We start from the raw sequence: 24,971 nt of genomic DNA, 5'->3' as shown, positions 1-24,971 counted from the left end.
AACTAGAGCGCGGGCCGTAGCTGGGAAGAGCAGGGACCCTCAGAAAGGGAACCGGGAAGGCGCCTAGCGCTGTGGCATAGGGAAATCGGGACCGGCGAGGGGCGGAGCATGGCAGAGAGGGGCGGAGCCGAGGGGCCCGGCAGAGAGGGGGTGTGGCTGGCTCTTCCGCGCAGAGGCCCCGCCTCTCCTTCCCTCTCTGCCTGTCCCTTTGCTAGAGAGAGGCAAGCAGCTATCGGAGGGGGAGCCAGGCAGCAGAGCAGGCAAGCTCCTCTCGGGATCTGGCCGACGTGGAGAGGGAAGTCCCAGATCCACACTGCTCTCGATCGCAGTGCCCGGGCGTCCCTTCTCGCCATGTCCCACAGCAGGCATCGCGCCGAGGCCCCGCCGCTGGAGCGCGAGGACAGCGGGACCTTCAGGTCAGCGCTGGGCCGTCGAGGCCGCAGGCCCCAGACGGGTGGGTAGCGGGGCAGGGGCGGGGAGCCGGCTGTCGGGCTGCATTCTGGGTAGAGCCCCCTCCTTCCTCAGGCACGGCACTGGGCCCGCCCTCCGGCCCGGGGGGCATCTGCTGCGCACCCCGCCCCTCCGGCGACTGGAGGATCTGGAAGATATATGATCGGGGTGCCTCACGGACTCGGTTGTAGACTTGGTCTAGCCTGTAACTCCCGAGCCCATCCGGTTTCCTTCAGTATCCCTCCCACTGCGCTCAAGTTCTGTCTATATAGACCTCTCTACCCTCATCTATGGCTGCAGCACCCAGAGACAGGTGCGCCCAGGCCTTGCCACTGACCCTGGCTTCTGAGAGCTGTGGAGCTTTATTTTTGGTCACTGTTTGTGGCTGTCAAAACTGACAAGTGAATGTTTTTGCTTCCTTTTCAGCTTTGACGTGTAAAGCATATGGTTTTTGTGTTGTTTTTCTGGTTTTTGCAGTTTGGGCAAGATGATAACAGCCAAGCCTGGGAAAACACCGATTCAGGTATTGCACGAATACGGCATGAAGACCAAGAACATTCCAGTTTATGAATGTGAAAGATCCGATGTGCAAATACACGTGCCCACTTTCACCTTCAGAGTAACCGTTGGTGACATAACTTGCACAGGTCTGTATGCAGTTAACCCTCACGACCATGTGGATTGGCGGTCCTGACTTTGCGTTGCTTTTCGGTTAGGAAAAGTGCCCCCCTTTTGCCTAAGTCAACTATGGGAGCAGACGAGACACTCCAGCACCAACTTCATTTGGTTCACTCCCTTGTTTTTATCTCGCTAAGATGTAAGAAGCTCAAAAATGCAGAAGGTATCCAAGCATCCTGCCCATCTCTCCCGATACCTAGGGAGCCTGCTGAAGTTACTCTTACAGACTAGAAACTGGAAATGTTCTTGGGTTGTCATAGCTAGGTCAGTGGACACTATTACCTCTCAAAGTTACAAGTGCAGATATAGGCGTGATCTCAGGGTTTCTGAGTTTCCCCCTTTGTGGACACATCTGGAACTTTGGATTCTTGGTGCCTCTCTTGAGTCTGTGTCCATAAAATATCAGGGGAAGACAGAGACTCCCATACTGTATCCCATCAAACTGTATTGCACAGTAGTTTCTCATTCTAGATTACTATACAGGTATTTTGTATAAGGTTGTTTCCCCTTTGTATTCATGAAGTAGCAAGTTCAGAGACATTTTCATAAGCTATGTGCAAAAGGTCACATAACAATGGAGTTTTACAGTTCAGATTCATATCTTCTTTCAGTCTGAGTCTGAGAAAATGCCCACCAGAGTTGACATTTGTAAACGTGGACATCATTTCCCTATATACTTTAGTTAAAAGCATGAAAAACGTTGAATAATATTTGTAAATATACAAAGAAAAAACTTAGGGAAAGCCAAAGTTCCACTGTATAGTAGTCTGAATGTATCATACGTTTGTATCTGAGAGTCTGGGTTGTCTATAGTCATTGAAGCCACTTCAAAAAATTGAAGCTCTTTTTATTTGTGTGGGAGGGGCATGTGGATGGATCGTAGGTATAGGCTGGAAGGCTCCTTATAGAAATGCACATGGTTGGATTGAGTGACTGCTTTAACTGGTCATCTTTCAAATATTTGTGAGGAGTGTTCAAGAGAAAAAGGCCATTTTCCCCTCTAATACACTTTAGGTTAGAGATGAGCAATTTATTTCAACCCATAAAATTATTTCATTGCACCAGGGCCGTCTAACTCAGAATGCTTTTCCTGGCATTCTAATTTATCTTCCTCTTTCTTTACCTCCTGACTGCAGATTAATTTTATTTCATCAAACAAATGTAACACATCTTTGAGTCATTAAACAAATATTTCACAGCATTAACAAACATAACACATCTTAAATTAATATTCCACAACCGTTTTTATATACATGAAGGTTTGGAAAAGACAATTTTGTTTTTTGAGACAGTGTTGCTTTGTAGCTTTGGAGGCTGTCCTGGAACTGTATCAGTAGACCAGCCTGACCTTGAACTCACAGAGACCCACCCTCCAGCTTCCCGAATGCTGGGATTAAAGGCTGGTGCCACCACTGCCCCGTGGAAAGGACAAATTTAAATTCCCTTCATTTCTTCCTCCACCCCTGCATCTCAGATTCCCTTTCACCACGCTCACAGGCTTTATTCATATTCAGCTGTTTGCGGCCTTGAGAACAGGAAGTGCTGTGTTGCCCTGAAACCCTTGTGGGTGCTCTTTGGCTTGCAGTGTTCTTTTAATCCTCATCTCTCCAAATCCTCATGTCACTAGCTTTGATTCGTCTCCTATATGGTTCTCCCTTCCTCCATGAAAACTTCCTGAGTGTCTCTAAGAGTAGCTAAGCTGCAAAGTTTTTCTGGTTTGATTTTGACATGGTGTCTTGTAGGGGCTCAAGCTGGCCCTTAATCCCCAATCCTCCTGCCTCAGCCATCTGAACAGGTGGGATGGCATGGCCATGCCTGGCAAGCTGCTGGTCTTCTGTGCCTCCTTATAGCTTGCACTGGGCTTGTTTTAACACGTCCTTTGCATTTCAGACATCTGTTGACAGACATTTGACTGTCAGTCCCTGAGAACAAGAGATTCTTTAGTCCTGCGCCATATCCCAAGTGTCTGTCTTAGTAGATAAGAGAGTATAGGGCTCTGTGTCCTCTGATACTTGAGGGTCACACTTGAAAACATTCTCTATGAGTTTGGGGATTTGAACTCAGAAGGAACAGATGAGCTTCACCATTTACCTCATGAGATGGCTGAAGTAAGGAGTTCAGTCTTCCCACATCCTCCCCATATCTCCCCATGATAGCTGTACTGCTTGTGTGAAAGATTTATGACATAAGCTTCACCTTCTGTGTGTCAGCCCTCCTCCACTGCACGTGGTGTGTAATCCTGCCTGCGTAGCTAGAACAGGGACTGTCAGTGGCTGCTTTAAAGAAAACTTGTTGCAGAAGAACTTCTCTGGCTAGGAATAAAGGAAGAACCGTTGTGAGTCTTTTCCTGTCCCACCAGCCAGCTCCCAAATGGAGACATGGAGACTTCTTAATTATAAAAGCTCCACCTTAGCTTATGTTTGCCCTACTAGCTCCCTAACCAATTAATAACACATTTATTTTAATCTGTGCTCTGTCATGTGGCTTGGTTGCCCATGATCTGTACCATGTGTCAGATCTTTAGAGTCCCACTGATGTCTCTCACACGCCTAGATTCATCTTCTACCCTCTCTTTGCCTAGAAATTTGCCTATACCTCCTGCCTAGCTATTGACCGTTTAGCTTCTTATGACGCCAGCCACAGCAATGCATTTTCACACAGTGTCCAAATATCCCACAACATTTCCCCCTTTTTTTGTCTAAATAAAATGACAAGATTTCAACTATAACAAAGTAAAACTGTATACAATAAGAACAGTTATCTACTGGGCACCTTTAATCCCAGCACTGAGGAAGCAGAGGCAGGAGAATCTCTGTGAGTTCCAGAATAGCCAGGATTGTTTCACAAAGAAACCCTGTCTCAAAAAAAAAATTATCAGGTAAGAATTACATTCACAATGTCCAGTCCATTTCTATTTGGCATATTTAGAGAAATTACTCTATTATCTAATCTATCTTAGTGAATTCAAATTTTTATAACTAAACAGGAAGTGGTGAACAAGCAGCATCCAAAACTATAGAAACAACAGCTGCCTGGACAGTCACCCAAGGTTCCTCTATAACACTGGAGCATCCATTTTAGGCCTATAGTCCAAGAATATCTGACAAACTTTTCTGTGAAGCAGGAATTTTGAAGGACTGTCCTACTTTGTCTTGACAAAGTTCGACAGTCACTTTCTTTTGTGTCCTGTTTGTCCAGTTTGAACAGCATACTGTCAGCAGTTGAGGCAAGGGCCTAGCTTTGTCAAATGGCTATCCCAAATGGCTACCTTTGTCACATTGAAATCAAAGTCCAAATGGAGGTTCTTTAATGCCCATCATCCTTTTTTGAAGTAAATTGGTGCTTCCAGGAGCAGACATGTCTCATTGTCATGAGAAGCCTTACGTTATCAAAACACTTTAAATGCTGTATTCTGTAGGTCTTTGAAGTGTTTGAAGATCATCTGTCTATTTAAAATATATCTCTGTTTGACCTTGAAAACATTCTTAACATGAGTTCTATTGTTATAGATGACTATTAACCTGTTTTTCTTTATTGTCATTAACAGCTTTCAAGGACTAGAAATTTACATTACATTTTAAATGAGCTGCACAGGTACAATATCTTAAATAAGAGTAGAAATATATATTCAGTATAACAAAAGTAACCTTAAATTTGTATCAAAATACAAAAATCTACACCAATTTAAAATATTTGAGACTAATGTTTGTTCAAAAGTAGACTCAACAATCTACCCTTTTATCCACTCATTTTTATACTATATCCCCTTTTTCCTTTCAGAAAGAGGTCTTTGACTCTAATACCCTATGTTTAGTACTTTTTCCTGACCATGACCAATAACAACAAGCATGCCTGCCTCACCAAATGACCAGAAAACCACACACACCACCTCTTGGGAATGTGGTATGGAGTTCTCTAGACTGCTTCCTATTGTCTGGGGACAACAGCATCTTTTGGAGACCCTGAGAAAACTGGAATAATGGTCAGGTCCTGGGAAAGTTAGTTGTATTATTTTTTTTTTTTTTTTTAGTCTCTGTGTGATGGGAAAGTGTAAAGCTCATTTGAAGGTTTGACTGGGTAGTCTGTGAGGCTGGACCATCTCAGCCAGCAGCCTTGAAGTTGGTCTGGATGTAGAATTTTGATGAAACTGCAACAGAGGCATTCTGAGAGGCTGAATCACCAGGATATTTGTCTTTATGGTGTCTGGCCTTTTTTTTTTGTTTCTGAAAACACACAAATGTTTAAAGGTAACATATATATTAACACAAATATGGAATTTACAGTATGTACAAGTCGGCTAAAACTAGTTTTTTGTTTTATGTTACAGTAGGTAAAAGGCATCTGTCAACGTCATAAGTCCGTTTGGACTGTATAACTAAACCTCTATCCATGCCATATGAAAGGATGGCATGTAATAATACATCATGAGGTCTCTGTAGCCAAGAAGCTTTATCATGTCTCATCCAGTCTCAGAGCTGTTCTTATGTAGAGGTATCAGCATATAGGTTGCCTGTTCTGTAGTCTTTCTTGGTTTCTTTTTCATGTCTATAGCAAAGATTTTTAGGAGGTCTCCCCCAATCTAATCTTATCTTTATTAATTTTGAAGAGAACCTCCAAAGTGCTGGGATTAAAGGCATGCACCACCACTGTCCAGCAAGGATTATTATTTTTATATTACTTTACTCTCTCTTTGAAGACTTTATTATTTTCAAACTCTTCATTTTTCCTGTGACTGTCTATTCCCATTTTTACTATATCTGTTTAAAGGTTTTCTTGGTCTGCACACCTGCAGCCTTCTCTGACTGTAAGACAAACCTTCAGTGGCCATGTCAGATACTTGGCACACCTGGCAGCTATGGCAGCTGACTCCATCCCCCTCAGTTTGGTGAGAGTATAGCCTCATGCCTGCAGGCCCAGCCTGGAGTCAGTCTATGCTCCAGTAGGTACCCCTACCTAGTCTCCTGCCACCAAGTGGTACACTGCCTGCTGCTTATAAACCGCATTCCAGTGCTTGGTAGCAGCACCTCTTGGTAGCAGGGTCTGCAATTGCTGCAAGCAAGGAGCCTACTAGGAACTTGTTTTTCAGCTTTCTCAGGTCCTGTGTTGTTAAGAGAAGCTTTTTCTTTGCTAGCCGCTTTGGTTTATCCCCCGCCAGTCGCCTGGGCTCTGCCGCGCCAGCCTGTTTCGAGATCCGCATGAGTCCCAAATAAACACACAGGAGGCTATATTAATTATGAAGCTGTTGGCCTTGCTTGTCCCTTACTGGCTAGCTCTGCCTTAAGTAATTACCCCATAATTGTTAATCTAAGTATGTTTCTTACCGGAGAATAGTTCCCGGCTTCCTACCCCCATGGTGTCACATGTCGACTCTCTTGTCTTTCTCCTTCCCAGAGTTCTCCTGGACTCCTAGTCCCTCCTATCTAGGTTTCCTATAGGCTCAACGGTACTTTATTGACAAATGCACAGGACTTCCCCCAACATCTCCTCTTTTCTGTTTAAACAAAAAGAAAGGTCTTAACTTTGACATAGTCAAATCATATATAACAGAACAGTTATCAAGTAAGAATACAGTTGTAATATTTTGTCTATCAACATTTAGCAAGATTTAAAGAAAATATCATCCATCCCATTCTTGTGAGTACAAAGTCCTATATGTAGCTTTTCTTTTATCATAACTAAGGAAAACTATAATTATAACTATCTGTCTTCAACTCCATCAAAGACCACAGAAGGATAATATATAAACACTAGGATTGACAGAGACATCTTACTGCCTGGACAGTCACCCGAAGTTCCTCTGTAACGTTGGGGCATCCATCTTCAGCCCATAGACCACAATGTGTCTGGAACACTTCTCAGCAAAGCAGGAAATTTCAAACTGTCCATCTGCGTTGGCAGTCTGTCAGTCATTTTTCTTTGTCCTGCAGAAAGTCTCATAGACTCTTCATCAAGCAGGAACCCTGTAAGACTGAGTTCAGTAGTCACTTTCCTGTGGGTCCTGCATGTCCAGATGATACAACAACAGTCAAACAGTGTAGGCAAAAGCAGTTTCTTGCCCAAATGGCTAATCTTGCCATGTTGAAAGCAAACTCCATATCAAGTTTCTTCAATGCCCATCTTCCTCTCAGATATAATTGGTGCTGCCAGGAGCAGACATTTCTCATTGTCAAAAAAAACCCTAGACCATTTTAAATGCCATGTTCTGAAGGTCTTTGAGAGGTTTGAAGACTGTCTATCTGTCTCAAATATATTTCTGTATATCTAGAAAACCTAACTTACCTAACTATAAATTCTATTATAAGTAACTATCTATAATCTGTATTCAATTATGCATTACATTTTAGAAGATCAGTATAAGCACAATGCTTAATCAAGAGGAGAAATATAAACATCACAAAATTGACCTTGAATTTGTATCAATAAATGAAAAACAATACCCATACCATAATTCCCTTTTTTACCATTAAAAGGAGATTGGCTGTGATCATTAGCCAATTATAAACAATCCCATTTAAATGAAAACAAAGATTTATAAACAAGATGGGAATTGGGACGTCGCTCATTCCAAACTGCTTCCTGCTGGAAGGGGGCGCTGTTCACACCATGGGGATCATGACAAAACTCAGAAACCTGTATAAGTCCATATTTTCAGGGTCTGTAAGGCTGTATCATCTTAGCTGTTTCAGTCGTTGAAACACCTGGTCCACTGCTTCCGGGGGTCTTGGTTCGTGAAACCACAAAAGCCTGGAAGGAATCCTTAGCTTTTCATTTTCTGTAGAAACATAAATAAAAACTCCTTTTCCGAGTAACATATCCTTATGCTTAAATTTTGAAGTCAAGGTATTTTCAAAAGATATAAGTTGTATTAATTTAGCAGCATTTATAATCAAGTGTACTTTAGTAGCAGTTCCTTCCTGAGCAAGCAAAAAACTGAAAAACACAATAGCGTACAGTATCCAGACTCTCTGTGTATTTTCCATCTTTACGTGGCTTTTTTATTTATCTATTATTTATTTATTTTACTTTTATTTATTTTTCTTTGAGACAGGATTTCTCTTTGGAAATCTGCCTGCCTCTGCCTCTGGAGTAAATCGTACCAGCGTGCGCCACCACAACGCCGGCTTTTGTATTTATTTACCACTTTGCCGTTTCATTTTCTCTCTCAATCTCACGTATATTTTTAAACACACTGTAAACCTTTAGAAGTTTTTCTGTATCCAAGTCTGACTTTACTGTAAATCTTTATGTTTTTCTGGCCACGTGTCTTATATGTAAAACTGCGGCTGTTTTAAACTGCCATTTCAAGATGGCGGGCGTAAGCATGATTCCAGCTTACTGCCTCAGTCCATGCTGATATCCAGCAAAAGCTGCCACTTCCAGCTGTACGTACACACCTTTTAATTGTTAGCAGAGTCTCTTAAAACAACCTTGCTGGTTTTTTTTTTTTTTATGCCAAGTCAGGAAGACTCCGGTAAGCGAGCCACGTGAATCTCGGCTTGTCGCTAGCAAAACAGAGCACACCTGAGAAAATGCTGCTACCAAAATCTATGCTTCTCTCCGTTCTTCTGTTTCTAAAATTCCTTTAAAGCTTTTGTTGTTTTGCGTGGAAATTCAATCCCACTCCTGACAACCATTATGTTAAGAGAAGCTTTTTCTTTGCTAGCCGCTTTGGTTTATCCCCCGCCAGTCGCCTGGGCTCTGCCGCGCCAGCCTGTTTCGAGATCCGCATGAGTCCCAAATAAACACACAGGAGGCTATATTAATTATGAAGCTGTTGGCCTTGCTTGTCCCTTACTGGCTAGCTCTGCCTTAAGTAATTACCCCATAATTGTTAATCTAAGTATGTTTCTTACCGGAGAATAGTTCCCGGCTTCCTACCCCCATGGTGTCACATGTCGACTCTCTTGTCTTTCTCCTTCCCAGAGTTCTCCTGGACTCCTAGTCCCTCCTATCTAGGTTTCCTATAGGCTCAACGGTACTTTATTGACAAATGCACAGGACTTCCCCCAACACTGTGTGGATTTGCATGCCATGCATTAGGCACCAAATGTAAAGAGTCTTTTTCTGTCCCTCCAGCCAGCTCCCAAATAATGACATGGGGACTTATTACTAATTATGAAAGCTTATCTTAGGCTTGTCCCACTAGCTCTTACATTAACCCATTTATTTTAATCTATGTTCTGTCAATGGCTCAGTTACCTCTGACCTGTACCATATGTCCAGCCTCTTTAGAGTCCTTCTGGTGTCTCTTGTGAGCCTAGATTCATCTCCTACTTTCTCTCTGCCTGGAAGTCCTGCCTATACCTCCTGCCATTCAGTTTTTTATTACACCAGTCATAGCAATACATTTTTACACAGTATACAAATATCCCACTACAAAGAACAAAATGCTAAGTTCTGTTTCTTCATGAGGTGTGATATGGTCTAGCTTATTCTTATTTTATATAATACATACATATAATATAGAAATAGTGCCTTATGTAGGTATGCTTAAACTCAAAATAAATAATACTTTTAAAACTGGCTTTGGTGTGTTGATTTCACATGTTGAGTGTTTCAGCATATGGTGGATGGTTCCAGTAGCAAACGTGTCTATAGTGACTTTGTTTTACACTGTGATCACAGCTGTGAAACCCATACATCTTCACAGAGACTAAGAACTTCTTCCCCATCTTTCATTCAGGCGAAGGTACAAGTAAGAAGCTGGCGAAGCACAGAGCTGCAGAGGCCGCCATAAACATTTTGAAAGCCAATGCAAGCATTTGGTGAGCTACATTTCTTTGTATTCTACAGCTCAAAATTTTCATGGCTGAGGTAAGACGAAATATTTTAACATGCTCACAAAAGCAACAAAGTGAACAGTTGTTAGTATCTTCACTCTAAAATTCCATATCTGGGAAAGCCTGCCATCCATTAAAGACATTTTAAGCCTATTAAATCTGGCAATAGCTATTAAAGGAATGCTGTCATGAACTAGGCTTTAGTGGTTCGTGTTGGGGTGCAATCTGTATTTATGGCTGACATTAATATTCTTAACATGCAGGGTATTAATTTGTTAATTGATTATTTGTATGTTAAAGAAAACAAGGTATAAGATGGGAAAAGGTCAGTAAAAATAGTCTTTTTTCTTTTAAAAGATGGTCTTGCTTTGTTTTCTGTAGCCTGGCTGGCCTCAGATTCACTACGTAGCCCAAGCTGGACTCCAACTAATAGTCCTCCACCTCATCTTCATTGATGCTAGTATTATAGGCATGTATCACTCTACCTCGTTGTAAGTACTCTTAGGAGTTTTCATTTGGAAGAAGAAGGCAAGGTATACCTTGCCTGTGTAAAGTACAGGGGTCTGTTAAGTGGGGTAGTAATCCCAGACATGTCTACTGTCAGTGGTTTTAGAAAGAGTATTGCTCTTACAGCATCGTATGTCCCATAAATGGTGTCTTTGATTTACACTGGGCACACTGTGGAACACAGCATGCCTTCAGTTTCCTCTCTGACACACACCCAGAGATGCTTGGAGTTCAGTCATGTGTAATCTGCCCATAGCTGGCCAAAGGGCCAATGGGATTTAGGGTAGACTGGGCTTTTTGTTCTCTAGACAGAGTGAGACTTACAGATTTAGGAATGTATTTAGGTTCCATGCAGTAGCTCTCTCTTTATCAGTCATTCTAAAGCTTTGTGGTAATTTAAAACTAGTGACCTGTTTACCTTCATGGTAAGTTCTTGCCTCAGGCCAGCCTTGAACCTCACAAGGTGATGCTCATCCCTCTGTATACAAGTGACTTAAGATGGCTTTCAGGTCGCACTTCTTGTAGTACAGCTTTTGAGCCCTTCCACCTGCTGGTGGTGGCCCTTCTGTTCTGTGCAGCCCAAAGGTCATCCCGGAGTGTTGGGTACACTTGTTGAAACCAGCAAACAGCATGTCCTCTCTGCACATGGGCGCTTCACTTTGTCACCATGATAAGGCTAACAAACTTTACTATGTATTTGTGCTTCTTGACAGATAAGATGAGAATTACTAAGCTGTAATCAGGCCTACAGTGGTCTGACTTAATACAGAGACTTTCTCACTTCTCCATCCCAATTATTTGCGTAGCTTCGGCATGCAGCATTGTAAGTGAATACGCGTCTATCTCGTCAGCCTGGGCTAAACTTGGCAGTGGAGGAGATGGCAGTAGCAGAACCTCATGTGTCACGGCAGAAATGACTCTTGAGTTGCTTGGGTCATTGTCAGCATGGAGCGTAGCCTTTTCAGAACTAGGCATTGATTTCCCAAGTAATTTCAAACTCCCCACACACGTTTAAACCACACTCATATAGGGCATCTACTTTATGTAAGGTGTGTCACAATCTCAGAGGATTAAACTTATACTGAACAGATGAAAGAACAAATTTTTCTTGCCTTGATATGTGGATGGAAAAACATTTATAGCCTTTGTTACTACTACATTGCTAGAGCTAGACTTCCTGACTAATGGTTGTCCTTTTTTTTTCTTAAACATTTTTAAGGGGTTGGAGAGATGGCTCAGTGGTTAAGAGTACTGGTTGCTCTTCTTGAGGTCCTGAGTTCAATTCCCAGCAACCACATGGTGGCTTACAACCATCTATAACTGTAGTCCCATGGGACCTGATGTTCTCAGACAAAACAACCATACACATAAAGTATATAAATAAAAGTAGTTTTAATAGTAATGTATATCATACATACATATACATATATGTATATATATGATTTTAAAGAACTTCATACATGCATCTATATCACTCCTGCCCCTCTCCCCTTCTCCTTGTCCAACCCTCCTCTCCATCCCAAATTCATGATCTCTTCTTTTTAAGTATTATAGTTACATGAACTTTTTCTGAAACTGTATTTAAATTTATTTATTTTACTCTGTTTGATGAATGTTTTGCTTGCAAGTATGTATGTGTACTGCATGCATGCCTGGTGCCCACAGAGAACAGAAGGGGGTATCTGATCCCCTGCAATTGAAGTTATAGGTGGTTGTTAGCCATCCTGACCCCATGAGAACTGGGAACAAAACCCAAGTTCTGTAAGAGTAGCAAGCTTTTCTTTTACCACAGCCATCTTTCCAGCCCTCCATATGTACATTTTAAATATTTTTATTAAGTATTGGTTATGTACAAAACTTACATAAGCAAGTAATGCATAGGCCCTACTACCAAGTACTATTCAGTGTGAGTTGGACGAAGTTAGGTGAGGAATGGACAGGCTGAGCGCAACAGTGAATAATTTAGGATCAAACAACTTTTTAAAGAGCCAGACTAAGGTTTTGTTTTGTTTTTAAATATAGGGTCTTGTGTAGCTCAGGCTAGCCTCAGACTTGCTGTGTTTAAGGCTGGCTTTGATCTTTCGATCCCCTGCCTCTGCATCCAGAGTGGCCACCAAGCTGGCCCCAAATGGTACAGTGTTTAGGAAGAATGCGAGATTATGATCCATTGAGGTAGAAGTATAGGCATCTGGAAATGATGCTTGACATAGCTCTTGGATGGTGGGTTCATCAGGTTCCCAAAGAAGTTGGAGTGAGGGGAATTCAGTCCTCGTAGAGCTTAGGCGGAGGAGGTTAAATAGAGAATACATTGTCATTTACTTAGTAGATCAGAGGAAATTGTGTTATCTAATAACACCTTTAAATAATGTTTAGCTTTGCAGTTCCTGACCCCTTAATGCCTGATCCATCCAAACAGCCAAAGAACCAGCTGAATCCAATTGGCTCATTACAGGTAAGTCATTTTCCCGTACTGTTCATCTACTGACCTAAAGCATAATGAGTTTGTACTACCACAAAGGCTAAGACAAGCAGTTAATATTTTAACCATAATGGGGGAATACGAGTATTTTCTTTCTTTCTTTCTTTTTCTTTTCCCTATTGTGTTTTTCAGACAGGGTTTCTTTATGTGGCTCTGACTGTCCTGGAACTCACTCTGTAGACCAGGCTGGCCTTGAACTCATAGAGATCCACCTGCCACTGCTGAGATTAATGGTGGCATGTGTTACTGGGCCTCAGCAATGAGTTATTTTGATTTTAAGTAGTGATAATTGTATTTTCCATAGCTAGCTGAGATTACTCTCTTACTAACCTGTTTTGGGCTTTCTTCTTGTTCAGTATATGCCTTTGTTTAATGGAATTGTCACTCAGAATAAGCAGACATTGGTGTAAATGGGTAGAGTATTTATACTTGGCTTAACCATGAAAAGGTCAAGAAGTAGTTGGGTAGGGAGTTTGTGCTTTAAGAATATGGCATTATTACTGCTCTTGAAAAAAAAAGCACAAAAATCTCTACTTCTGCTGAGACAGAATTTACACAGAACCATGGTAATGTAACTAAATTTAATAGGAGAGAAGTGGCCTACTTAGTTGCTTTATTCTAGCAAAAAAGGAAAAGAAAGACTATGTGTAGCCTACCTTTCTCACTGACCTCAGGCTTCAGCTCACTGTGGCACCACAGAAAAGTACTGCCAATGGCACAGAACTGCTTTGGTCTTGGCATTGTGATGTAAGAACATAAAATGTGGGAATGCCTATCTGAGGTAACAGGGTGTTCCCTCAGTTTTCCCTGGGCCAGTACTGTGTTCTTTTCAAGCACATTGCTAGGACCAGGATCAAAGAAAAATATCATTTGTGTGATTGGACCATCAAATAGTTGAAATTACTGCTATAACCCATTGATTTTACAGGAATTGGCTATTCATCATGGCTGGCGACTTCCTGAATATACCCTTTCCCAGGAAGGAGGACCTGCTCATAAGAGAGAGTATACCACAATTTGCAGGCTAGAATCATTCATGGAAACTGGTACTTGATTCTTACAATTAGGGGCATTTGCAGTATTTTCAGATGGTGAATTGCCATAGAAATTTCTGTTGTGTAGGTTTTTGAATATTGTCTTTGACTGTCTGAAAATAGTTACGTTTCTTAATCTGATGTTTTTAAAATGAGGTTGTAACTGAAAAGACAGGCAAATGATAGGTTCTATGATTTAAGCAGTTTCCATTGGACTAGAAAAATGAGGTGAGTAATGAAAGACTATGTGGTAAAAAAAATGTGAGCTAGTGAGGGTATTTATCTGAATGCTAGTGTTTGGTTAGGTGAGCATGTATGAGGCCCTAGTTTCAGTCCCCGCAAATCATAAAAAATAAATAATATAATAAATAGCAAAGAGATAATAGAGGCTATCCTTTTTAATTGCAGCAAATTTTGTGTTATAAAGGACATAACCTGTGAGGAAAAAAACGGTCACTTTGAAAAAAATACCAGTGAGAATTCCTATGTTAACTTCCTGGGCATGCTTTGGTCACTTCTAAAGTGGATTAAAATGGGATTGCATGAACTATGGGTGCAGACTGGTGGTAGAGGGCTTGCATAGCCTAAGTGAGGGCCTGGGTCCAACCCCCAGCACTACACAGATGAGAGGAGTAAGCTAAAATAAATAGGATTCCACCTTAGCTGGAGGTTAGACACAAATAGCCGGCCAGTGTTTACTTGTAAATGGTAGTGTGGGTCAGTATGGAAAACACTAGACCAGGAACAGGACCTTTGGTTTCTGTTCTTCCTGAAGTCCTTGACTTAAAGGGTTAAACAAACTTTTAGTACCCTCAGGGTTCTGACTTATTTATGTATTTATTGTTTAATGGTGTTGATATTAACATACAGCCTGTCATGTGCTAGGCAAGTGTTCTATGACTGAGTTGTATCTCCAGTTTTTTAAATTAGTTTTTATTTAAATGAAAAACAATTTTATTTTACATACCAATCCCAGTTCTCTCTCCTTCCAATCCTCCCACTCCTCACACCAATCCCCCATCTCTCCCCCTATCCACTCCCCAGGGAGAGTGAGGCCTCTGATGGGGGATCATCAAAGTCTGTCATATCATTTGGGACAGGACCTAGACCCATGTATCTAGTCTGAGAGAATATCTATCCCACTATGGGGAACGGGCTCCCAAAGTCCATTCATGCACTAGGTATAAATACTGTTTCTGCTGCCACAGACCCCATAGACTGCCCAGGCTTCCCAGCTGACACCCACATTCAGGGGGCCTGCTTCAGTCTTATGCTGGTTCCCCAGCTGTCAGACGGGGGCCTGTGAGCTCCCACTTGTTCATGTCAGCTGTTTCTGTGGGTATTTTTGTTTTTAAGACAAGGTCTCTATTATGTTGCACTGGCTGCTCTGGAACTTGATATGTAGACCACGCTGACTTTGAACTCAGAGATCCAGTTGCCTCTGCCTTCCAAGTGCTGAGATTAAAGGTGTGTGCTCTCATGTCTGGCTAGCCACAGTTGTAAATCTATAAAACTGAAGTATAGAAGTAGATTTTTAACATGTCTTTTAATCTCAGTATCTCCTTTAACCTTTTAATGGTTTTATTTAATTCACATAGTTGTCAGTTTATAAAAGATTATAAGAAATAGATGTTAAGAGTTAGGGGTTATAATTCAAGTGTATTTGGCAAATCTAATTGGTCAGAATTAAACCAAACATGATTCATGTGCCAGGTATAGAGAATAACTTTTTCAGTGCTATGAAATTTCCAAGTATAATTTTTAGAGAAAAACTGTTCAAGAAAAGAATTACTGGGCTGGGGAAATAATTTAGTGGGTAAATTGCTTGTTTCATAAACATAAGAACCTGAGTTTGAATCCTCAGCACTCACTTAATGGCCAGGGGCTCAGATTGAGGCACATGGATTCCCTGAGGCTCACTGGCCAGATGCTGCTGAATAGTGAGTTCCAGTTCAGGGAAAGATCCTGTTTGGAAAACACAGAACAACAACAGCAGCAAAGAGAGGTGGAGAGCAACAGAGGGAGACGCTCACTGTTGACCTCTGGCCTCTCTGTGCACCAACATGGGTGGATCCAGCCACACACACATGTATTCACATGTGCACATCAGACGCACACACAAATAATAGCTATAACTATTGTTTGTGTGTGTGTGTGTGTGTGTGTGTGCTCGCGCGCTAAATAGTGGCAGACTTAAAGGTGAATGCAGAAGGATTTTGGAAGTAGGGAATATTGAGATATATACACTATATATCATAACAAACAAGAATGTTAGTACAATAAGAAAATACTAGTTCTGTGTTTGAAAACCCTGAGGTATTCACTAACAAAACATTTGGTCATTCTCTGTGAACATTAATTTCTAAACTTTCTGTTTCTTTCTTTTATTTAGGAAAGGGAGCATCCAAAAAACAAGCCAAGAGAAATGCAGCTGAGAAATTTCTCGCCAAATTTAGTAACATTTCTCCAGAGAACCACATTTCTCTAGTAAGTCATAGCAGACGGTTAGGACCCTAATGTGACTGAGCATCTCCAGCTGCAGGGAATGTCCCTGCGTTTCTAGTATTGACACTTCAGAGTTGCAATTTTTAGAAATCTCTGCTGTGTTGGGTTATGTGTGACTCCAATTTTTGTTGCCTCCTGTACGTGAGCTAGAGTTGGTCCAGGTAAGAGGTTCTGGGAGACACAGTAGATTCAGAATATCAGGATGGGATCTGAAAATGAAAGCTCAGCCAGGAGTGTGACTTTAGAACACTTTGTGCTTAGCACGCAGTGGGTCCAAATAAGCAAAGTAACAAACGGGCCAGTGGTGCTGTTTTTATACATCCATTCCTTTGTTTGTTCGTTATTGGCCCTTTAATGATCATTTGGTGAGCTTGCACAGTGTCAGATACTGTGGGACAATGCACGGCAGGCTTCTGCCTCTAACTAGTTTTGGCCGGGTGAAAGAGGCCAGGATGCTACAGATAGTCCAAGTGGAAGGCGGTGCAAGAACATGAAAGAAGGCATCCAGCCAAGACAAGGGTTCCAGGAAGGCTTCCTGGAGGAAGTAGACTCTAAGCTGAGACAAATGGGACGAAAGTAGGGAAGTAAGTTTCTGAGCGAGGATGGCAAGTGCAAAGTCACAGAGTAAAACACCGCTATGTAGTCAAAGAACCATAAGAGGTGGGTAGATCCAGATCATAGGGTAGAGGAGGGAATTCTCAAAGAGTGAGGCCAGGCAGGCAGAGAGAGACCATGTCTTAAAGAGATTACCATTTACACTGAGGGTGCAAATGTGTGCAAACTCATTAATAAATTTTATCTTGGCAGGGGAAAAATCTAATTTGTTTGTTAGAATGGGAAATCACCTGGTTGGATTATAGGGAATAAATCAATATTAGGGCCAGAGAGCCCCCTAGAGTGCTATTACAGAAAGCAGATGCAATATGATAATGTAAACTAAGGTGGGGGCAGAGGAAAAGGTAGAAATTAGTGTACTTTCAAATTGCTTTTAGAGGAGCTGGAGAGATGGCTCAGTGGCTAAGAGCACCCACGGCTCTTACAGAGGACCCAGGGTTTGGTTTCCAGCACCCACGTGGTGGCTCAACTACAGCAGTGTCCTCACAGGGCTTATAGTTCACTTATGGGGGGAGAAAGAAACAATCATTTCAATAGATGCTAAAAAGATATTTGTAGCAGGCATAACTGATTAACAAATATTGAAATCGTGGTTACATGTCTCCACATTATAATCATCTTTAATATAAAAAATAAAATAAGGAAGAGGTTTTATTTGACCTTGTTCTAGAAATATTAAGACTATAGTTTAGATGCCAGGGAACAGAATGAAGTGGGAAACAGGTGAGTCAGAAGTGATTACTAGATGCAAAGAATCTGATTATGTGCCCGGGAACCCCTGGGAAGCTGGGCGCACAGTTAGGAGATGGAGGTAAGAGGATCAGAGGTTCAACGCTGCCTTTGGCTGCACAGCAAGTTCAAGGCGTCCCTGAGCTACATGAGACCCTGTCTCAAAAACAAAACACCTATTAGAAACAATGACAGAATATATCGTTAAATTAATGTCCAAAACCAGTAGTTTTCACATTCTCTAGACTTCAGCAAGTAACAAGTAGAGTAGTTAAAAGAGAAGGTTAAATTTATTGCTTTGGGGAAAGAGATGAAGGTAAGAACAGAGTGAGACAGGGGACTGCCCTCTTTTCACACTTGTGTGCTTTGGAACTTTTTTGTCCACGTGTAGATGTGCATAGACTAATAAAAACCTGAGAGCTTGGGAGCTGGCTCAGTTGATGAAGTGCTCGCTATGCAAGCATAAGGACCTAAGTTCAGAAAATCTAGCACTCATGAAAAGCCAGGCACAATGGCCAGTAATTTCAGTGCTGGGAAGACAGAATCAAGAGAACCCCTGGGACTTGCTGGTCAGCCAGTCTAGCTGAATCTGTGAGCTTCGGGTCCAGGAGAGAGACTCAGATGATAAAGTGGAAAGTGATTGAGAAAGATGCCCAAAGTTGACACATGTGTCGTCATGTTCTCACATGTACTACATGTACACATGCACACATATACCAACACACACATACACACACATACCCCAAAACAAATTTTAAAAAACTTTCTGGAAAAATAGAAAATCTATTATGAAAAAAGGTATACTAGAAAAAAATCAATTATTTTCTTATTTATAAAGCCAATAACTACAGTGTAAAAAAATTCATTTTCAATATTAGAATAGAAATGTGTAAGCATTCACAAAGGAGCACTTGAAAACCCTGCTGAAGAATATAACAGAAATTAGATTAATTGGCATTATTTCTTCTTTTCACATAGACTTGATATAGTAGATACATAAAATGTAAGTTGTGTTACTCTAAATATACCAGAATTCAGTTTGGACCTCAGTAGGACTTTACTAAGCTTATCTGGAAAAAACAAAAAACAGATCTTTCTTGAGCACAGCTAAGAACCCTAAAAAAGCAAGAATTTGAAGTGGGCCAGGGTGCTTGCCCTCCCAGAGAGTAAAGCAAACTATGAAAGTATAATGACACCCGTTCCTGGTGCAGAGCAGAACAGAATTCGGAGCAGGTGCAAATGCACAGACACCTAGTGATGGCAACAGCGATTTCAGGTCAGTACAAAAAGGGATGGTTCAGCGATGGTGCGGACCGCTGACAGCCCTGCGTGAGGGCGCCAGATAGTGTGTTTGTATGTGGGTCGTCATGGATGTAGATTGCTCATCCCCATACCAAAATAAACCTCAGATAGGTCTAAGATTGAGCATAAATAAAACGGTAAGTACTAGAAAACATGGGAGGTCTTTTTAAAAAATCTTAGGTGTGGAACATCTTTTTCTAACTATAATGTAAAATCTAGAATCTGAAAGCAAATGAATTTGACTAGAACATACGTTACAGCCAAAATTCTATAAATAAGAGCAATATAACTAAAACAAAGACAGAAGTCAGTGTTCATACATGTAAAGTCCATGCACATCAATTAAAAAAAGGGGGGCCTGTAGGAAATTACAAAAGAAAAGAGAAAATATTCTGTTTATTGATGCAAAATAAGATATTTTTATTTTTTAAGTTAGTGAAAGCTTAGTGTTTAATAACTAACTGAACTAGCTGATATTAGTGAGAGCGTAAAAATACAAGCACCTTCAGTTGGTGGGTATATGGATTAGTTCAGAAATCAAACAGGAAGTATTTCTTGCATTTGTTTGGATATGTGGTGGGGGCAAGGTGCATTTGTATGGAGGTCAGAGGGCAGCCTGCTGAAGGAGTCGATTCTCTTCTTTTGCCTTATGGGTCTCAGGCATCAGATTTGGCATCAAGAGTCCTTACCTGCTGAGCCAAGTTTCTGACCCAAGTTGGAAGAACTTATCAAAATAAAACCATTTCTGTTGGCAGTGTCTCTCTTAGACCTAATGCTGGAAAGAAACTAATCTGGGTCCTCTGGAAGAGCAGTCAGTGCTCTGAAGCCTTGAGCCATCTCTCCAGCCCTGAGCAGTGCTTTTTTTCAGTTACACTGGTGCTGATGTTGGAACAGGCCCAGTTAGGAAACTAAATCTCCCTTCATCTCTGCTTTTTAGACAAATGTGGTTGGACATTCTCTAGGATGTACTTGGCATTCATTGAGGAATTCCCCTGGTGAAAAGATCAACTTACTGAAAAGAAGCCTCCTCAGTCTCCCGAACACAGACTATATCCAGCTGCTTAGCGAGATTGCCAAGGAACAAGGTTTTACCATAACCTATTTGGATATAGGTATGGTTTCTTGTTTATCCTAACAGGTTTTATCTCATTCCCTTTTGTTTTATTGTTGGTTGCTTTTGGGACAGTCTTGTGTATCTCATGCTGACCTTGAATACCTACCTGGCTTTTCGTTCACCACCCAAGTGTTGGGATTGTGGGAACAAATGTCACTATTATGTCCCATCTCTGTAGATTTTCATACAGTTTTAATTTTAATTCAATTTATATACCAGTTTAGTGTGTGTGTGTATGCATGTATGTGAACACATGTACATGTATGTTTAGTGTCTTGATTTTAGCATCAGAGCAATGTGAGCATCCTTGTTGAGTGAGATGTGGAGACCTAGCCTGTTAGAGCTTCCAGCACTAGACAAGTAGAGCTTGTGCTGAAAGAACCTGCAGTAGTCTCTAAACAGCAGGTGCTGCAGACCCTGGGGAGCGAATGCAGATGAGAGACCATTCCAGAAGTATTTATCAGTGTCCTCAATTTGCTAAAGGCCTGGGCTACATGGAGGACTGAGCTGTCATGACCAGGACTAACAGACAAACAGGATGTGAGATAAGAAGGACACCTATGAGGATGCTTTTTATTACGAGCTGATGATGCCTTTGACACCTTCTCGCTAACTTAAAAAGGGAATAGGTCCAGAGCATCTGGAACTGGCTTTTGACCATCTCCAGTGCAGCTGCTGTCAATGAAAACTGGCAAACGAGCTGGGACGATAGTTGAAAAGCGAAAGAAGCCAGACACAGATGTCTCCTGTATGACCCAGTGAAGTAGTAGAGGTTAATCCATGCAGACAGCACAGGCTGGTGGGCGCCAGGAGTGAGGGGGAGGGACTTGGAAGAATAACTGTCTGATGGGTGCAGGTATCCTGTCAGGTTATGGAAATCATTTGGAAATGGATAGATCTATGAATGTAGTAAATGGCATGGAATTGTTTAGTTTAAAAATAGTTGACTTTATGTCAATTTTTCTTTTAGTGAGGGGGGAAAAAAGTCTTAGATGCAGCAGCTAGAAAGTCCATTCACCCATTCAATAATCCTATTGCTATTGGGATATTGTCCTTCTAACTGATTGACTAATACATTTAATCATGGTCACTTTAAACATCAGTGTGTGTGTGTGTGTGTGTGTGTGTCTGCATGTGAGCCACAGCACGTATGGGATCAGAAGACAGTTTCACGGGGTCAGTTCTCTAGGCCACTGAGCCTTCTCATCAGCCCCCATGACCACTCTAAGTCAGACTTTGTATTTCAAACCTCTTCCCTTCGCTTCACTTCACCATCCTCAGTGAGTGACTCATCAGTTGATGAGAACATTTGTTTCCTGGACTTCTGTGTTGTTTTTGGACACCATCACCAAGACTTCTGCCCAAACTTCAGACCTAAGAACATAAAAGAAAGCAGGGGGTGGTCTTTCCATACATCGAGTTTATTCTGCTTAAATGTCTACCGAAAATGACTTTCTAATGGAAAACACAGTCTTGCCCATTCTTTAGTAAATAGTTCTTGACATGTGCTATGGTTCAGTATTTTGAAAATGCTGTCCTACTGGTCACATTAGAGTTCCCTTGGAGGTATTTTAGAAATGCATGCAGGAGCCAGCTGCCTCTGACCCCAGTCCCGATTTCTGATTGAGTGGGCTAACATGACGTCTAAGCATCTCTTTCAGTTTTCTTTAGGTAATTATGAAATAGTTTGAAACTGCTGCAGCTGACCATGTGGGGAGGATGGCAGAGTTGTCTTATTTTGGCTTGATTTTTTTTTCTGAAGTGTCTTGTTTCATAGCCCAAGCTAGCCTAAAATTTGCTTTATGGCTCAGGCTAACCTAGAATTCGCTGTATTGCTCAGGCTGGCCTAGAACTGGAAACTCACTATCTTCACCCACCTGCTATGGAATTCTGATGTGAACTGGCATACCCCACTCCCTGACTGTGTTCTGTTGTGTGAGCATTAATGAGTGAGGGAGTGTGCTGTGAATGTTTGAAGACCAAAAAAAAAAAAAACCTTTTCTAAATGATTTGCTTTACACATACCCTACACTGACTGTCACATTTACATATGTGTCATTACAGAGGAACTGAGTGCCAATGGACAGTATCAGTGTCTCGCAGAACTGTCCACCAGTCCTATCACCGTGTGTCATGGCTCGGGCATCTCCTGTGGCAATGCACAGAGTGACGCTGCTCACAATGCTCTGCAGTATTTAAAGATAATCGCAGAAAGAAAGTAGGCTCGGGGCCGCTTAGGAGACCTTTCGGCAGCGCAAAACTTCCCCTCGCACCTCTTCCCCAGTAAAACACGTACTGTAATGTATGTCTGCGCGTCCTTTCCAAATCTCTTCAGGTTCCGTCGACTTTCCAGATTTAATTGTCTCCTGGTAGTTGTTATTAAGCTCTTTTTAATGGCTTCCACTTTGTATTGGCATATTGTATTTATAAACTTTGTACCACAAGGGTGAGTGTGGCACCCGTTTTACAGGGTCAGGCACGTAGGATGAAGCTGACGACGAAGAGATAAAAGTACTGCTAGCAACAGTCTTACTGGTGCTTACACTCTCTTTTGCGCAAGGCTTTGTGAAGCGAATTCTGCGTTAGACTAGAGTGTTGAGGGTTGTGTTGAATGTCATTGCGAAATTTCAGGGAACATGGTTGGTCTGCTATGTATTTGAACCATGGAATAAAGAGCTGTTCTTATAATGGGGCCTCTGCTCATTTTATTAAATAGCTACTCATTTGATCTTAGCTCTATTCTTTGTAGGTGAGCATTCTTATGATCATTTTAATCAGGATACCTTGTTATCTGCATGTGGCTAGCTTACTGCGGAAATTCAAAGGTAAAATCCTATAGCTGAAGGAAAAGCTGCAAATGTATGTGGGCATCACTGCTTGACTTTTTTTTCTAAGCCTATGCAACATTGTATTTTCTTTGACATAATCATCTGTAGATGAATTAGTAGTTTAAAAAAGCATTACTGCAATTACAAAATACAAAAAAACCCCACAGAAACCCTTTTCGGTTCTCTCAAGATTTTCACAAAAATATTTCAAAGACAAGATCTGATTGAAAGCTTAGAAAAAGAGCTGGCGATGGCTCAGTGGGTACAGGTGCTTACTGCTAACCTTGACAACTTGTTGGTTCCCAGAACCCACATGGCGGAAGGAGAGAAGTGACGCCCACAAGCTGTCCCCTGACCTCCACAGGTGTGCTGTGGCACACACAAAATCTATCTACACATTAATGTCAAAATAGACGCGTTTGAAAAGTTGTAGGGAAAGATTGGAAAAGGTTAAAATCTTAAGTGTGTGATGATTTAGTCCCTTGAGGGAGTGTTGTTGACATTCTACCAGACTTCTTCATAATTGCCGTAGCTGGAGAGAGCCACCAGTTGGTCATTCTTTCTAGGGCAGCCTGCATTCAGAGTCGCCATACTGCCCACATTGGGATAATCCAACAGCTCATCGCACTTTCCAAGTACCCAACACACAGGGACAGCTGAGTCCGCCTTGTGGGTATTTTGTGTTGTTTTGATTTGACTTTGGGTGTTTGAAACAGGGTTTCTACATAGCCCTAGCTGTCCTGGAACTCACTATGTTGATCAAGCTGGTCTTGAACTCACAGAGATCCACCTGTCTCTGCCTCAAGTGCTGGAATTGAAGGCATGTGCCACTACACCCTGCCAGAGGCTGCCTTTGTGATTGCACTGTATATCCCCATTTCTCCTTCTGCCCCACGGGGCTTCTTTTCCTGCCAGGGCTAGCGTCCCCTAATCCATTCTCTAATTTCACCTTCAAGTTTGCTTCTTGGGAAGCCCAAGCTATGATGCTTGAAGAAGTGACACAAGAAAGGAGAACCAGTGGAATTTTGTACCTCATTCTGCCACCTGGCTTACAGGATGTGCACCCCACTTGGTGATGGTAAGCAGAGCCCACAACCCCTAGGATGCTGGGGTAGCACATTTGTTACAACTTTTACAAGTAGTAAGCTGAGCTTCCCATACAGTGGTAGGCACCATGTATCAGGTGACTGAGAAATAGCGACGGGACCAGCATCTAAGAATGGTAGGTAGAATTGATCAGCTTATTGCTAAGCGCTGCTGCAGCCTTGAAAAACATGGTAAAATAAGAGTGATTTAATGGCTGTGTCAGAATCCCTAACCAAAGGAAAAAAAAAGTTATTTAGTTCAGGGTTTGAGAGATTTCAGTCTAAGGTCAGTTGGACTCTTTGCAGTGGACTTGAGATGAGGCATGATGGGGCGGTAGGAGAAGGTAGCACCAGGTGAAGGCAGGAAGCAGAGAAGAGTAACCAGAAGAGATAAGTGCCAAAGTCACCCTCAAAGGCACAGCTCCGGTGACCCGCTTCCTCTGCCTGGGTCCACCTCTCACCTTCTGCCTCCGAATAGTCTATTCAAATGTTTAATTCATTAGTAGATTAAACCAATACATGTGGTTATAACCTTCGTGATTTCATTGTCTCGGGGAACCTCAGAGACACACGCAGAAGGCTTTAGTCACCTCCTATATATTTTTTCAATGCAGCCAAGTTGACAAAAATAACCGTCATAATTGGTCACTCAAAGTTTTGTGAGGAAGCCGGAGGGCCTCCAAGGAAGCCTAGGACCAGGCCTAGAACTAAATAGTGGAAATATCAGGAGTTTAAAGAATTTAAAACTAGCTAGTTAAGTCTGCAGAAACCATGACCTCTGTTGGGAAAAACAAGGATTCTTTGGCCTCTGTGGTGTGGGAACAACAGACCTTGGCTGGAAACCCACTTCTCCATCAGCCTGGGA

General features: G+C 41.8%; 1 protein-coding gene across 3 annotated transcripts; it reads left to right on the top strand.

Annotated features, from left to right (window-relative positions):
• The first annotated feature begins 45 nt into the window (after nucleotides 1–45).
• Prkra (protein activator of interferon induced protein kinase EIF2AK2) lies at nucleotides 46–22,881 on the top strand. Of its 3 annotated transcripts, none has more exons than XM_005065126.4 (8): nucleotides 46–416; nucleotides 928–1,097; nucleotides 9,812–9,893; nucleotides 12,789–12,867; nucleotides 13,823–13,940; nucleotides 16,321–16,415; nucleotides 20,017–20,191; nucleotides 22,258–22,881. In XM_005065126.4, exons 1-8 carry the CDS (start codon nucleotides 109–111, stop codon nucleotides 22,413–22,415), a joined length of 1,185 nt encoding a protein of 394 aa, XP_005065183.2. In that variant the 5' UTR covers nucleotides 46–108; the 3' UTR covers nucleotides 22,416–22,881. The 3 variants fall into 3 exon arrangements, with proteins under 3 accessions (XP_005065183.2, XP_040601583.1, XP_021088101.1); XM_040745649.1 differs by having other exon boundaries at nucleotides 67–416; nucleotides 928–973; XM_021232442.2 differs by lacking the exons at nucleotides 46–416; nucleotides 928–1,097; nucleotides 9,812–9,893 and adding an exon at nucleotides 9,933–11,238.
• The last annotated feature ends 2,090 nt before the right edge of the window (nucleotides 22,882–24,971 follow it).

Source organism: Mesocricetus auratus, unplaced genomic scaffold (assembly GCF_017639785.1).
Source record: "Mesocricetus auratus isolate SY011 unplaced genomic scaffold, BCM_Maur_2.0 Super-Scaffold_100004, whole genome shotgun sequence".
Classification (NCBI taxonomy): Eukaryota; Metazoa; Chordata; class Mammalia; order Rodentia; family Cricetidae; genus Mesocricetus; species Mesocricetus auratus.
Note: the sequence above shows the minus strand (reverse complement) of the source record. Positions and strands in the feature narration are given on the sequence as shown.